The 17,391-nt window shown below is 39.2% G+C and overlaps 1 protein-coding gene across 1 annotated transcript in view; it reads right to left on the bottom strand.

Annotated features, from left to right (window-relative positions):
* LOC128541091 (disintegrin and metalloproteinase domain-containing protein 12) overlaps positions 1–13,678 on the bottom strand; it is a 108,924-nt gene extending 95,246 nt beyond the window's left edge. Inside the window, exon 1 of the mRNA XM_053511256.1 lies at positions 13,410–13,678. Coding sequence (XP_053367231.1) covers positions 13,410–13,497 — 88 coding nt within the window. The 5' untranslated portion in view covers positions 13,498–13,678. The remainder of the gene's footprint in view (positions 1–13,409) is intronic.
* Positions 13,679–17,391: the final 3,713 nt, after the last annotated feature.

The following is a 17,391-nucleotide window of genomic DNA, read 5'->3' as shown; positions in this document are numbered from 1 at the left end:
TTGACTTTTAAAAATAACCACTTCTTTTGTTCTTAAAACAGTTTCTCTAAACATCTTCCTAGATTTGCCTGGTCAAAGTCCTACTGGAAATTCTTAAACGCAATAAAACAAACAGCCAGAGCGTGAGTGCATCATTTAAGCCGTCTATCAGCCAGACATGAGCTCAACTCTTGTGCCGCTGCAACCTTAACCCAGAGTTAAGATTCTTCTAAAACCACAGTAAAGGCTGGTTAGAGGATTAGAAGGCTAACATTAGTCAGAGTCAGGGTCCAGACTGAGGTCATCTCTTTACAAGCAGTCTTAAACCGCACATGAAATCCCCATCACGTTCTCAGGCCGTGCTGAAGTAGTGCTCTAAAGAAACAGTTCCCAGCCATAGCTTATTAGCTTCATTGCATTTAACAAGCTGCCTCTGAATGAGCATTTCAGTTATTATAGCCTAGACTTAAGTCTTATAAACCGTTAAACAGGAGCAACGACCCGGCGACAGACAGACACCTTTACCATAAGCAAAGCGAAAGATGGTTGTTAATTTTGGAATCGGTGATGCACATGGTTTAGCTGCATCAGTAATGTCAGTAAATGAAAGACTTATAGGTCCGAATGTCTCTGGATGCAATAAGGCGGCGGTAGAACAAGCTCCGGTGCTTATTTATATGGCCAATAAAGCCAAGTGTAAATACAAACCTCAATAAAGACGTCTCTAGCAGCAATCTGCTCCATTCGTTTTTGTACACATCAAAAGGCTTTGCTATTTATATTTCTTTAATAAAATCCCGCAAGTGCCGCGGGTAAGTGCCGTGAGTGTGTGAGGTTATGACTAACGTCATGTCACCTCTCATAACTGGATGCAATGTGGTGTGAATTGCTCCTTGACTCTTTGAGGAAAAAAGTGCGAGTCCCTCCTGGTGAGCAAAAGTAAAAGAAGGAAAGTAGTGGTAACAACGACACTTAATACATCATGATAGGCATCTCGTGCTAACATGCTAATGTGCTAATATAAAAAAAAAAATGTTATACTAGATGCTCCAGCATGACTAAATAATGATGTATTATGTATCGGTTTCAGCCATACACCGAATGCCGTTTCCTCTGCTCTGACTCAGACATAATGCACTCTGAGCAATGCAGACATAATCGATCCCTACATCTAAAGACTAAAAAGTTTAAAATTGACTCCATATTTACCGTCTCCGTCTGACATCATACACCTGGAGGTACTTGAGAAGAAATTTCTCCATAAATGAATCATACCTCAGATTTGGCTCGCTACCATCTCTGCATGGTTTGATTTTTCAAGCTAGTCTGGGTCTTATGCTGTAAAACTTCCTCAGAATGACAGCATGGCCTGTTTTCTGTCGCACACGAGTCCTCCGTGTGACAGAACATGCAAAAATAATGATTTCCTAAAAGCTTGGTTTTGCACTACACTTGGAATTTCACATCTTTCATCCCTGATTTGATCAATTCACCCTCAACTGAGAGCTATGCCAAGGACTGGAAATGCTAGGCAAGGGCGCTTTCTCCCCCTTTTTATCCCCGTCCTTGGTTCCCCTCAATCCTTTTCCTCCCTTCACCTCCTTTTCTTTTCTCCCATCCTTTTTTTTTTGCCTCTCTTTCATTTGCTAATGAGCTGACCTCCTCTCAGGCTCTCAATAATAGCACTGTCCAAAACAAGCGGCGGCGCAGTGACATCAGTGCTCCACTCAGCCTCGGTGCGTATTGATGGCTGTGCCTGACTCACATTCAATTAGAAATAAAAAAAAGAAAAATACTAAAGCCTTTGGTGACAAACAGATTATTGCAAACATGGCAAGCAGTTTACAAGTGAACGGATGACATATATTATATCAAAGAGACCAAAGAGAAAGAAAGGGGAAAAAAAGAACACAAACAAAGACCGTGAATGCCTGACAAATTAAAAAGGAACCCAAGGAAAGAAAATAAAAATCAATTTGAAGGACATTATAAATGGTTGTGAATGTGCTGTGCCTCTTATTTTCTCCCGTCTTAATGCTTTTTAAACCCAAATAAAAGTAAGGTGTCATGCACAACAATGACTTAGACTTCTCAATGTACTGACTCACTGTAGACAGTGGTCATATCGTTTATGCAGGTCATAGTAGGTCTTAGTCCTAGTATTAGGCAAATACAGTACAACCTTAAATGAACAACGCCATCAAAAAACAGAGCTCTATGCAGACCTCTATAAAAGCAGAAGTTTTGGCATTTTGCTGTTCTGGAGCATGCATTCAAGCAGGTATGTGCCAAAATTTTTTCCACCCTAAAAGGGCCACTAGATCGGGCACGGGAGGCGCAGGATTAGTGTAATGAATCTCAGGTGGGAATATTGCTCTATCGGTGCGCCTTAGCATTCTATATAAAAGCAATGGCGGCAGAAATGGGGGTTATTGTTGACTCAGCTTTAACCCAGGATTGGAGGTTGTGCAAAAATGGAGAGAACCCATGATGTTTGAGAACCCATGATTAAGACGTTTGATGTGGGTGACATGTTGTGGTGAGGTTTAAATCAAAGTAAACAGATAGCAGCTAACCCCCGGATATCTTCTACAGAGTAGATAAGATTTACCTGCTGCACTTACTTCTTGCTAAAGCTGTAATGCATAAAAAAGCAAAGAACTTAAGGATCAGCTGAGATTGTAACTGACCAACAGTGTCAGGTTTTTATTTTTAGATTGCAAATAAAAATATATTTAAATGTTTCAAAGTGAGAGTGACAGCACTGTGAGCTCATTCTAGCAATAGCAGACGTAGTAAAATATAAAAACTTTCTCTTACCAAATACCTCTTTCTGCATTTATGATTGGATACAAAAATTCATCTTAGTCTATCGTTGTTTAGGTCACTACAGCTGTGGTAAAGAAACCAATCTTAGAGTGTAAATGTGGAAGGATGACAGAAAAGTAGCTCAGCACCTTTCTAGTTAGAAACCGCTCTGAGCAGAGCACTACATTTGTTTGGTGATGTAAATGTGCATGGATAGCACCTTAACACTCAGTTCACCTACCCTTGCTGTTCTGAAAACAACGATATGTGCGGTATTTCCACCGACTGCGGAACATGTCGCACTTTATGTTGACGTTGTCGTGTTAAATGCCCCACCCCATCTGAGCCTTGAAAGCCATGCAGTGTTTGAAAGCAGACACTGAAGCAGCTCAGTGGAGAATTTGTGGGTTCTGAGCAAATTATAAAACACAGTGGAGAGTGCAATAAAAAAAGAATATTATTATCACCATTATAGCACAATTTCTGTGTGAAAGAGCCTATAGATATTTGTTCCTTGGTTTTGACATTAAATTATTTGCCATTTTTATGATAATAAAATAAGAGATTACCCATATGTAATATCACCTGCCAGTGATTTGCCCCATGCTATGCACATCCACTATGATTTTTGGATTGCTCCTAATAAATAGCAAGCTGATTTTGCTCCATGTCTTCTATAACTGCATGTTATTTGGCTATTAAAAGCAAGCATCGCTTGCAAGAACACAGGTAACTGAGCAACAGAATGAGTAGCAGCTAAATAACCTTGTACACTTTGGATGCAGAAGCAGTGGTCACACCAAGTGTGAAAAATGTATGAGGCTTCCAAGAAAGACATGAGTGACCTGTCGACTGAACATGCTAGTTAAAATAGCTGGTGCACATCTATGGCTCGAATAAAGGTTATGTGAAGGTTCGGTCAAATTCCCTTGAACGGTTTAGAAGGAATTGTGTATAGAAAAAATATTGTCGACGATGAAAGACAAGAAAGACAATGACGATGACGCAGAGACCAGAGGACAGATAGTGACCCTAAGTGTCTCCTGTGCTTCGCAGGCAGGCCACACAACAAAATCCAACCTAGAAAAAAAATCCTGTTTAAAAAAAAAACACTGCAAGGCAAGAGTCTTTCTTTAAAAAAAAAATAAAAAAACATGTCTTGATGTGGGGGACCTGCTCATGATTACCATTTGAGAACCCTGTTTTGTAAAAACAGCAGCCTGAAAACTAAAAACAGCAGAACATAAAACATTGCTCTTCTAGTGTCTATCTATTACTACAAAAATATCTATGTACATGAAAATGTACAATCATGCTTAACAACACAATACTACAAATGTCCTCGTGAATGCAGACTAACTGAATGTTAGAATTATACACATTTTTAAGGAGCAATACGTTTCACTGATTAAAAGTTGATTTTAAAGTTGCAGGGGATGGAAAGCTATAGTAGGGGTTTACAGTCAAACAAGTCCCTCGTGAAACCCATTATTGTCCAATAAGTTCTCTCTGTCTCTTCGCTTCATTCCTCTGACCTTTATGTACTACATACCGAAGCTCCTACCTTCTCCCAGTGCATGACATCATCCTGCATATGGCATCGTTACACTATGTATGGTTTAATAACAGGGTGAGAATGATGCCTCCTGCTGGTCTACACTGTAATTGTGATCATTTTAGAGGTTAGCCTTTGCCTAGGTGGCCTGACGGTCAAGCATTAGCCAGAGAGGGATTAAGGGGGTGAGAGTATCAGTGTGACAGAAGGTCAATAAAACCCTCTCTACATTGAACAGTAGGGGGAAAAAGCTCTATTTCTTCCCCTTACAGTACGTCTTGTTGTCCATCATCAATTAACATTTCTCAAAAACACAAACAACAACTCAGTGTTTCCATGGTCAGGTTGCAGGTTACATTCTACTGTAACTATACCCTACTATTACATTACAAAGTGCTCCAAAAGAGTGGTAAAAGTTCATAGTGTAGAAGACATATGAAAGTAAAAATAAAAAAACATTAAAGTTGTCAAAAAATCAGAACTCAGTACCAGTTTCCCAGTTGCTGCCAAACCGTCAACTAAGAATATTTTCATGAATTTGAATCTTTAGTTATGAAACGTGTAGCCTAGTACTAAGACCCAGCAAATGCCAGCCTGGGGGGTTTTGGCATTATGGGTGGGCAAGAAGCCGTACCATATGCCATAGAGATCCATGGCAAAGAGAGCACTGAAGAAAGCCAGAGCACTCCCAGATAACCTCTCATGACCTTTGGAGAAGAGCTGGAGAACAGAAAAGATAAAGGAGTCAAAGTGAGCTATGTGGGGCTGCTAGCTTTGATCAAAGGCGCCAATAGACAGTCGTCAGCTGTCTCCATGACCAATATCACGCCATGCTAACATGTAGAGATTCATTCCTTATTAGCTGTTCACTAACATGCCATACAAGCAATGCCATGCCTCCCGTACGCACAACGGGTTCTTTGTAATGCGTGACATTTAGCTTTGTGAGAACTTTATGTTCGGCTGTTTCTCCCAGCCAACACTTTTTTAAAGGCCACAAGGACAGATGAGAAAAAAACCATTAACCAGTTTGCTCATTATGAAAATGAAATGGAAACTAAATTCAGTTTTGTAAGTTAAAAATGCAATAAACCTAATAAAAATTTCCTTAACAAAAAAAACAAAAACAATAAATATTAAATTCCACATTGCTTAATAAAATGAACTTTGTTCCTGGGTGATGGAGCAACTCCGCTGGGATTCTCTCCCTCACACACAGTCTGTCTCTTCTATATACAGTCTTACAATCGGTGTCAATGAAGCGTGTTTACTCCACGTGGCAGCATCTAGCCCAGAGGAGCTCTGAGAGCGCTACAGCTCACTGATCCATGCTTCCAGGCTGTTTACAAGACTAAATTTATAGGTCTTTTTTTGAGAACAGAATACGGCACAGGGAATGAGTAGAGCTCATGGATATGGACTTGTACAACCGAGCTCGGATTCAGTCGACCAATGGTTTTAAATAATTTTCTATTTTCAACTAATACGGTCTAAATTTTGACTTTGGGCTCTTTTGAGTATCTCTTTACATTGGTCAGAGTGGAAAGGTCACGGTAGCAATCCCATCTAGGAGTCCTAAGTGTTATCAGTGCGAAATGGTACATTATGCCTTCTGGTATGGTTTCTTTACAGTTGCATCTCCATCTACCTGGAGCCTCACTCAGAATCTGGTGGTCCTGGGTATGGGTTAATAATGTACAGATAGCATTGGTAATATGATTTAGCTAACTGCATGAAACGGTGTAACGGTTTGCATGAAATGCTACAAAATTCTGAGTTTAGGTAGTTTAGGTTTATGTATCTCTTTCTACAAGGAGCGTTCAAGTCAAACTGGGACTTGTGATGAAATTTCTGGTGAAGGTGTAAAACTGATTGACATTTACAGAAGAGTTCATGCACAGACTATAAGCTGCAGTGCAAATGTTTTAAAGAAGGCCGTAAGTCCTGAATGTCGGAGAGGTGGCCCACAGCAGTGAACATTCAACAATGTGAAACGCCTGATCCGTGAAAACCTATGGGTAACTTGTCACCAGCCTGCAAAAAAGACAAATTTGTCTATGGGAACTGTACATATAATCATTCACCAACACCACTTGCACATTACAGGAACCAAGCTGGGAGTTATTGGCACATTGCTAGGACCATTAAGGGAGTTCCTGGGAGGCCAGTCCAATCATGGCTCCGGCGTACTGAGATAAGTGTATTAGTGTAGCAGGGGATTATATATACAGTATACTGATAAAGGTCATTTTTACTCTCATATCTCCGTTCTGTTATTCCTCACAATCAAAAGTCCTGGTTTGACCTCTCGTATAAACAAACTTCCACCAAACTGTCCTTAAAGCCAAACAAAAGGCACTTCCCTAAATAGATCTCAATAGCACTGAGTGTTTACACACAGCAAGCTAATAGATACCATGTGTCATGGAGCACATTCATTTGACACGTGGAATCAACCAAGAAAAACAGTGTCCTTAGTTTTCAGGCATGTCACATGGCCACATCATCACTCAGGCTAATGAGAACTTACTGATCTTACACCTTTAGAGAGAAAGAGGTCATTTCCGACTAACTGGCTCCAGATATTTAATTTCCTTTACAGGAGAGTTATCTCCTGTAAAACTTCATATATATGCGACGACCGATAAAACACTTTCTGAAACCCGGGAGGCATCAAGACAGCCCTTTTTTTTTCCTCTGGTCTTTTAATACCAGGCACATGAGCATCAGTTCGACAGCTGCATAAGAGGCTGACACTATATCTGGCAGAGGTCTGATGTGATATGATCTCTCCACTTCAGAATTCGGAATCAGACTCAGCGAAGCTGTCTCACGCTCCATCAACGACAGGAGATTTCTGGGCATGAACGCAGATTATCTCTGGAAACAGAGCCTGACATAAAAGTGTGTCAACTGTCTGCCCACATTACAGTAGGACTCCCTTGCACAAAAAAAGGCACTTTATGAAGCCGTAGTTTAAAAGCAATTGAGCGTAAAGGTCATTAGGACAGGGTCCTACCTCCCTCTCTCTCTCTCTCTCTTTCTCTACCCTTATTGCTGTCACTCAGTCGATATTCTCTTCACACTGGGGAGGGTCAAGTAAACTCAAAAGTGTATAGAGTGAAAAGTCATTAAAAATGCAGTGGCTGTGCTGAACATGTCTTATTCTAGAATTTGGGTTGTGTTTTAATAAATCGAATTAATAAGTGAAATATAAAAGGTGACAATCATTTAGACTAACAGTTGCACAAAACTATTTATTATAAATTATATTATAGTACACTTTTTTGAGTATTGTGAGAATATTTATAAAGCTTATTGACACCATGATGATGCACAATAATACAAAGTGTCTTGTTAAATGTGATAAATATTTTTATTACTTTCTAATTACAAATCATTGCATAAAATGAACAATGAAGCAAAAGTTTTTATTCTGGACCTTTCGTTGTATTTTTGTCTATTACACCTTTATTTGGATTTTTATTGTTTAAAATCGTTAACTTGGATTGAGCATCGACAAATCAATTAACGGACAAATCAATTTTCGTTTGATATTTTATATTTGATGTTTCATTGATATTTGTTATATTGATAGCAAACATTGTTAGAAGTGGTATAAAGAAACAGTACTGTTTTCAATCAAGTCTTCTTAGGTCTACAAAAGTCTTTGTCTTCAAGCAACAAGTCTTTGTCTTTGTGAGTCATTAGTTTCAAGCTGAACACAACTTACGAAGACATATTGATTGAAGACAAAGATTTGCCAATACTTCTCATTTGAAATCAAAGAGTTGCAAAAGACTTATGGATTGAAACCAAAGACAAAGATTTCCTAAAACTTATAAAGACCTGCTTATTGAAAACAGTCACATACTAACCCCTCATGGATTTTGGACTTAGGAAGACTTACAAAGATGACAGTATAAGTACAGCTGTTCTGTGACGTCCTCAGAGATTTGTTAGAGAACATTATTGGACAAACAGCATCATGAAGACCAAGGAACACACAGGACAGGTCAAGGATCAAGTTATGGAGAGAATTAATCAGAGAAGCAGTCAAGAGGCCCATGGTGGAGCTGCAGAGATCCACATCTCAGGTGGGAGAATCTGTCCAACTATTAGTCATGCGCTCCACAAATCTGACCTTTGGCAAGAAGAAAGCCAATGTTGAAAGAAATCCGTAAGAAGTTCCGTTTGCAGTTTGTGATAAGCCGTGTGGGGACACAGCAAACATGTGGAAGAAGGTGCTCTGGTCAGATGAGACCGAAATGAATTCTTTGGCCTTAATGCAAAATGTTATGTGTGGCGGAAAACTAACATTGTGCATATTGGTGCCAGCCAGAGCTACAATGGAATGGTTTCATTTATGTGATAGAATGGCCCAGTAAAAGTTCATACCTAAATTGAGAATCAGCGGCATGACTTTCACAGAAATTGCTCTTCACAGATGCTCATCCAATCTGACTGAGCTTGAGCTATTTTGAAAAGAAGAATGGGCAAAAATTTCACTTTCTAGATGTGAAAATCTGATATGACATGCCTCAAAAGTACCACAAATGTACTTCACACTTTTCAGGTTTTACTTCATTTATCATTTATCATTTTCCTTCCGCTTCACAATGATGTGGCACTTTGTGATGGCCTATCACATAAAATCCCAATTAAATACATTTGCATCTGTGGTTGTAAAGAGACAAAATGTGGAAACGTTCAAGGGGTATGAATACTTTTGCAAGGCACTGTACAAACCAGCTGCTTTATTCTGCTGAAGCTCCTCTAAGGCTTTCTGAACTACTCTTGCCTCAATTCAATATGCTCGGCATAAATGCTCAATAACAAAGAGATGAGCTAGCTACCTTGTCCACCAACAGCCAGTGCAGATTCTGGGAGTCGGGGCTTCATGAACATTTGAGTAGATAGACTGTTGAGTCAAGGACAAACTCACCATTAAAATATCGGCAGTGTTTTGCAGGTCACTTCATAGCCTCTAGAGGGAAAATCGTACATAGCGCGCCTTTGCTATTTAAATGTATGTTTTTAGCATTATTTCACCTTAAGTAACCACTTTATCTTGGACAGCAGTGCTGTAGATTCAGAGCCTACGCTTGAGACTGGAATACGCTCTGGACTGAGCACTAATGCACTGCAGGAGACAGAGCACACACTGATTCCTATAGCTGGTCATTCACACATCCAATTCAGCAACTAGCATGGTTTTGGAAGGTGGGAAAAACGATACAACCTAAAAGAACTGAGAACACAAAAAACTCCATAGACAGCAACTCGAAGTAGTATGTTAAATAAAAACGATTAAATGCAAAATGCTGGTCTATCCGCACTACTTAGTTGGTCTATCTGCACTTCTTAGCGTAAATATCCTCTAAGTTTATCCATGGATATTTCATTGGATACCGTTTCCTGAATCATGCCTCTACGACTATATAATGCAATATATCCCTTGCTATACAGTTAGTGAATAAGTCTCTATAAAGTATCCAGTACTTCATGCACCATATGACCTTACAGGTTTATGGGTCATTGTCCCACATGCAACTCAAATTCCAGACAGCGGGTTGTAACTCTTTGGTGTTCATACATGTGGCTAATTTATCACCTCCCTCTGCGTTTATGTTGGACTCAGCCCTGCCTTCACAACTCTAACTCATCCTGTTCCAATTTAACCTCCTGAAACACAGACAGGCACCTGCTCTTATGAGCAACCTCCAGGGCAAAATCAATTCATTACCCCCTTATTAGCCCTTAACAACCTGAGTAAGGTCACCACTTCCCGCTTTTCCTATGCCCAGCTTCCCACCAAGTGCTATTGTTTTCTTTCCCACATGAGTTTCCTTCCCACACAAGGTGAGTTTTCAGCATGACGCAAGACACATGGGTTTAGTTGCAAATGCACCCCAGATAAACTAATGACTGATTATAGCGGGTATGTGAGAACGAGAACAACAAGAGTTGACGGATAAAGACCAAGGAAAGAAAAAAAAAAGAATAACAGACAGAGAGACAACAAAGGAGTCCCAAAGCGAGTTCACATACACAGGGGGGGAGCAGGAACATGAGTCTTCTCCTCGGGCCAGTTGTTTCTGCTTCCACACATCATCACAACATGCCTGAATTTACCACACTAAATCATTCCCCTGCATTCTCCCACATCTTTTCTCCTTCTGCTTCCTAAACACAATCAGCTTGTCCACTTGCCATCATATGCTTTGTTCACATTCAGCCTAATAATCCTAGAACAATCCAATTAATATTCCAATTACCATGTCTTAATTGGAATAAAAAAGTATGTTTTATGATATTTTTTTGTGCCTCTGCATGAATCCTTAAAGGTTCTATGTGAAGCTCTCAACCCAAATGAAAGCCAGATCGGCAGCGTGGAAAGTGATGGGTAAAAATGACTAAAATACAAGTAACGTGAGTTATGGATAGAGATGAAGAGATAAGACAGGGAAGGTATTTTTGAATGTTACACATGGAAGAGTTTCACAAATACAGTATGCGTATGATAAAGAGCAGACGTTTTCTTTTTAGGCCAGTTCTGCAGTAATTAAGTGATCTACAATACTTGAAAGACCATTTTTTCCCCCAACAATCCATACACTTAAATTAAAATAGAGCTAGAGATAAATCGATTGATGCTAATCTTAATGAATGACTTGCATAATTTATTTCATTCTGGGATGTGGATCTGCATCTGATTCTATTCATAATCATAAATTTTCGCATTTTATAAAGTGCCAGAAAAACACCTCATCTCTCAGGAAAGAAAAATCCAAAAAGCCTTTAATTTCCTGTTCGAATTAGCCTTTAAAATCATAATGATGCAGGATGTTCATTCTTTTTTCGATTTCTGTTTGAAAGGCATTTTTCCACTGACAAACTGAACAAATGTTAGCAGGAATTGCAGAATGAGCAAGAGGTGGCTGACTTTAGGACAGTTGACCCAAAAGGAATATTCATGAAAATTCCACTGATGAAAATCCTACACATAAATCTTTACCTAAAGGCAACTGTAACTGTAAGCATCTTATTTATTTTCATACTCCTGTTCTCAGTGGCATCAGGGCATAGTGATTAGCACTGTGGCTTTGCACCTCCAGGGTCGACGGTTCAATTCTCACCTCAGGTGTTTGTGTGTGTGCATGGAGTTTTCATGTTCTCCTTGTGCCTCCGGGTGCTTCGGTTTCTTCTCACAGTCTAAAGACATGCGGAATAATCTAATTGCCGCTTCCAAATTCCCCTTAGGGCCCTTCGCGCTTATGTGCCCTGCAATGGACTGGCACCACCTAGCATCCGAGTTTGTAAAATGATGTTCGGATTGGGAAGGCTCCAGGTATAGCACATAAATAAATGGTAAGGAATGAATGAATGATACCGCTTATAGATGAGAGATTGAATAGGCTAATTTAATTAAATAGGCTCTTTTACTCAACAAATCCAATTGAATGAAAAACATAACATTAGGGTTGAAGATGGTCAATTCGTATAAACTGAATGAAATCCAACCAGGTCACCTCAGGGTTGAAATGTACAAATTGTTCCCACATAAAGACAGTCATAAGGGTGTCAACATTTCACTTCACATTCTTTATGTCTCCGGCTAATAGAGTGCAGTTCTTGCTGATCGAGCATCCGCGTCAGCAGGCGAGTTGACGAATCTATCACGGCTGTCACTGCTGTCTGTAATCATACTCATTACTGTCGTCCACCCCGTAGCCTCCCATAATTACCGTGGCGAGATTAGGTAGGTCGCAATGGATTTTAATTCCACCACAGAAATGTCAACACTGATAATGCATTCGGCATACCTTCATAACGTGTTCGATTTAAGCAATTAATTTTCCTCCATGCGGGATCAAACTGCAACGTGAACTTTGAGACAACAACAAAGTGCAAATATTAAATCCAGATATAAACATCCATCATAAAAGAGGAGTAGGAGACATCTAATCACTGTGTTTGCTTTCATTTGAAGGTCTTAACCAATCAGCTACAGCACAGAAAGGAATCAATGCAGGCAAAAACACTACAAATACACACAGACACACTCAGCAATCAACATTCTGCCTTAGTCGATAATATTCCACAGCTCCAGAGCAGATAACTATGTAATGAAGGCAGGAAACTTCATCTTCATAACTACACCATGCCTCGTAGTTAGTGCCATGTTGGATCTTTAATTTCTTGTTAGAAGTGAAGACATCATGTTTAAAAAATCAAACCTGTTATAAAGTTTTGAACCAAATTACAGCAGTAGCCTTAATGGAAGCAGAATGCACAGATTGGCAAATAATGAAATGTTGACTTAATTGGTGCAAATATGTTTAGATGGCAGTAAATCAAAACCAGTCTGATAACTACAAAAATCATTTTTTTTACAATAACAAACCAAACGTTTACATGATCTTAAGTTATCAGATAATGCCAAAACTTTGTATAAACAGTATAATGAATAATATTGTGAATATAAAACTTTACTTAAGTAATATAATAAAATAGCATGTGGGTCTGAATGTAAAGAAATAGTGGAAAAACTGCAAAAGTCAAAGTCTGATCCAACATGTTTAAATGTACTTAACGAATCTAATAATGATAAACCTGTAATGTAAAAAAAAAAAATTTAAACAAACTCAGTGTTAATAATCGGCCTTGAAATATTGTAATAATTTACTTGTTTTGCATGTTTATTTGTGTCAATCAAGATTCCTAAAACCTATTATTGTTCACCTAACACACTTGCAGTTGTAATCTGATAACTGATCTGCAGTAGTTGCAATAAAATCAGTTATTAAATGCTGACAGTGTTGAATGCACACATGCATTGTGGATAGAACTTCTTTAATGTGTTGCAGTAAAGCTCACAGTCATGCATTAACAGAAAAGGTGTGAACACTCATACATTTAAATGCCTTTTCAGTTAATCTGCCCCAGGGGATTTAGTAGATGTAAAGTGAGCTCTGTGCGCTGAGAGACATAGAGTCAGCTGTGTGTCTCATGCAAACCACTTGTAATGAATGCACTTAGCAGTGTGTATGAATTGGGGTCTTACCTTGGTTAGACAGACCGTCACCGGAGCAGACCGCGAGCATCAGGGCGACGCGGAGAGCCGAGAGCGCGAGCTGAGCTCCGCGTGCCATGCCGCCAATCGGAAGCTGATCTGACCCGGACCGGATCGGGCTGACCAGGGCCAGATCGCACTGATATCACGGCACCATCACATACAGAGCAACAGCTGATGCGCCGAACTTCAGGAACATCCGATCTGGAGGGACCGCGCGCGCTCCTCCAGCGCTCACCGCTGAGCCTCAGAGCGCCTGCGCGCCGCCAATCAGTGCCGCTGTACACACTGCTGTAACACGCGCCGCTGGATGTCACCAACGCGCGCTCGCACACGCGCGCGCGCACACACACACTTACACACAAACCAGAGTGTCTTGCAGAACAAAAAGCCTGTGTGTGTGTGTGTGTGTGTGTGTAAGTGAGATATCATGGTTAGTCCCGCCTTGTCCTATAGCGCCGCACCGAAGCGCATTTCCATCACACGCTTCGCTTAGTTCCAGTCAGAAAGCAGTGATCTAACGGACACTTAAAGTCCCTAAAAGTTAGACTTCTTACAAGTTATTAAGATGTGCGTACTGTACATATTGTCTCGTAGGAGCAAGCTGTTTATCTTGTGGGAACAAGTTCTTATCTTTTGCGTGCAAGTTAATATCTTGAAGGAACACGTTGTTATCTCGTGCGAATAAAATGTTTATCTTGTAAGAATATAATGTGAGATTGAAATATTTGTCTCCTGTACCTTACAGGACAGTGAAATGATTTTTGTTCCGCATATTCCACCAATACATATTCCATATGTATTTGTCATCAAGTTATTTGTCCTGTGGGAGCAACTTGCCCAAAAGCAAAAACTGTTCAAATTAAATTATAAAGATATTATGTTATTCAATGCATGGTGGACATAGTGGTTCGAAGTGTCACCTTGCACCTCCAGGGTCCGGGAATCGACTTCCGGTTGCATGTTTTATCTTGGTGGGTTTCCTCCTGGTACTCAGGTTTCTTCCCACTGTCCAAAGACATGCAGTTTAGGCTAATCGGCATGCTCAAATTACCTGATGTGTGTTACCTGACATTTTTTACAACACTTTTGATGATAACGGGTTCCTGATGCCTTTCCCAGGGAACTTAAGGCACATTGTAGGGTACACTGTGGATGGGGTGTAAACCCATGCCAGGACACATAAACATAGTCACTTACACACTCAGTCATACACTATGGGCAATATGGAAACACAATTCAGTCTACAGTGCATGACTGAACTGTGGGGCAACCGAAGAAAATCTAGAAAAACCCACAACGCATGAGGAAACATCCAAACTCCTTGTACACAGTCTAGAATCTCTTATATAGACTGGTCCACTAGGAAAGTGATGAAGAGGGATCCCACCTGCCATGCCGCATGCCTTTTCCCTTCACCACAGTCTTTGTCCAATTCGTCCCAATTACATACTGAACATCGTAATATAAAGGAATAGTTTAACAAGAAAAAAAAGCTTCTTTAACTGCACTATTCCTTTGTTTCCAAACACTAGATCCCCAGAGAAGATTTTTTTTAAATCCATGGATAAATCCATCAGCGGTCAATGTCTTCATTTGCCCTTTCACATTTCCGGCAGGTGCAGTGTTCTCCATCGTCGAGATTTATTTCTGCAGTACACCTTTGGTTAACACAAAGAAGTTATTTAGTTTTCTACCATTGTCATTTTTTTTGTTATTATTCTGCCTGCAGGTAAAGTAAAAGTAGTGCAAACAGATTGTGATACAGTCTGTGACTTACTGACTTACTAATGCATTTATTTTGCTTGTCTGAAAAGTCTAGTTTTATTGTTGACTTTAAAATTAACATTTTCAATAATACATGGCTATGAAATGGCTAGTTTAAAGCAGTTATTTGGCTGTTGTCTTATCCCATTGCCTGGGTTTGATTTCCATTTAGCGTCTCCACACTTTACAGGTCACACTCTCCTTAAGTTAACATATTTTAAGTACTACATACATGCAGGTACCGCATGGTGTCATTGCATAACACCCTAATATTTTACATATTAAACACTGAATGAAGTCCTAATACATTGGCCTTAGTTAATTAAAACTGTAGATTTTTTTATTTGAATAAAGTTGGAAAATTTCCAATAAGAAAAATGTCACACAAAACTGGTTCTCTAAATTAGAAAGTTTACAATCAAATGCAAGTTAATTTCTTTTTTATTCTACAGTCTGTGGCCAACGAAAAGTTGCATTTCAGAAGGGTTAGGATATTGGCCTACATCAAGTAAATAAACAGACTAAAGAAATTACAAAAAAAGACGTTATATTAAAACCTGGGAGGATATTGGTGAATTGGTAATTTCACAGAAGGAAGGTAGTCATATATATATATATATATATATATATATATATATATACTGTATAGTCAAAATATCTGTGATTGGAGATCACTTCAATGCTTGGTGAGTGGTACTGTAAAAATGTCAATAGTTGTTAGATTTATTTTAAATAGTAAAAATGAGAGCATTTCTATGTATGCACGGTGTAACATTTTGTCTTAAAATACAGTATCCTAAGTCTATAATATAAAATTTATATACAGCTCAGCAGGAAAAAAAAGTTTGGTGAGTTATTGAGTTTAATTAATTTATTCACCATATAGACACCAATATATTATTTTTTTTTGTTTAGCATAAAAATATTTCATACAGTATGTGGCATGGTGGTGTAGTGGTTACCACTGATGCCTCACACTTCCAGGATCGAGGGTTTAAATCCAGCTTTTGGGTCCTGTGTGTGTAGTTTGCATGCTTGGTTGGTCTTGGTTGGCAAAGACATGCACATTGGGCTAATTGGAGTTTGAAAATTGCCTGTGGTGTGTTAATGTGGGAGTGCTTGTCACCCTGTCCAGGGTGTATCCTTCCAGGTACCCCTAGTTCTCTAGATTGGCTCCAAGCCTCCTTCAACCCTGAAAAGAATCAGTTTTATAAGGAATGAGTAATGAGTGAGTGAGTGAGTGAGTGAGTAAGTGAGTGAGTGAGTGAGTGAGTGAGTGAGTGAGTGAACGATAGCTTCATAGTCCATACTTGCTTCAGTTGCCATGCCTGCGAGGTACCAGATGGAATTAGGAACATGAAGATTTATAGGAACACATCAATGACATGACATTCAAATGAACATTGCACAGTAAAATAACCCCCGGTGAGTTAAATGATAACATGTAGTTTTGTCTTTTATTAGTTTCTGTACAAAAGCGGTTAGAGAATATTGTGTTGCTGCATATTATTGGTGAATTAATGTTTCCACAAGCAATATTGCTGCCTTGTCTGGTGCCCTACAGAATCATATCAAAGGTGCACATTTTGTTTCCATTTTTTACATTCAAACATCACTGCTTAATACCATAATTAAACATGTAGAATGTCTATCAGAAAACACTAAGAATCCTTTGATCATGAGCATATTACACATGCAGTAGTTGTATTTTTGGGCTCATTTCTATATTGGTTTTGTTCTCTCCCTGCACATTTTGTAGTCTGAGAGAGGGTCTGAAATACAAAATGCTGTGTGATGAATATTAGCAGGCAAATGCACTTTACAGTAAATGACCCATCATTATGCCAACTATTGATTTGTCTTCTCCGTCTCAGTAATAGACTGTGGTTGATAATCAGGTTTAAAAGCTAAAGAAAAGGTTCAGGAAAATTAAATTTGGATGAATTGTGCTCTTAGATGCAGTCAATCAGCCAAGGCTTGGTGTACATCCAATATTAGGTTCTTTAGGTTTGCACTGGGGTCTAATGTAATGCAGCTAAGTAAAAAAAAGCTTTTAACCAAAAAATAGCATCATGCATTCAGTACATGCAGAACATAGATTATCTTTACATACTGTATAATAAAAGTGTAAAGTTGGCGTGTCTGTATATTAAAGATATTTGCAAATAAATAATTTGGGGAGGATGTAAGATGAGTAATAGAACAC

This window comes from Clarias gariepinus, chromosome 14 (genome assembly GCF_024256425.1).
Source record: "Clarias gariepinus isolate MV-2021 ecotype Netherlands chromosome 14, CGAR_prim_01v2, whole genome shotgun sequence".
Lineage (NCBI taxonomy): Eukaryota > Metazoa > Chordata > Actinopteri > Siluriformes > Clariidae > Clarias > Clarias gariepinus.
This window is presented reverse-complemented; position numbering and strand designations above follow the sequence as displayed.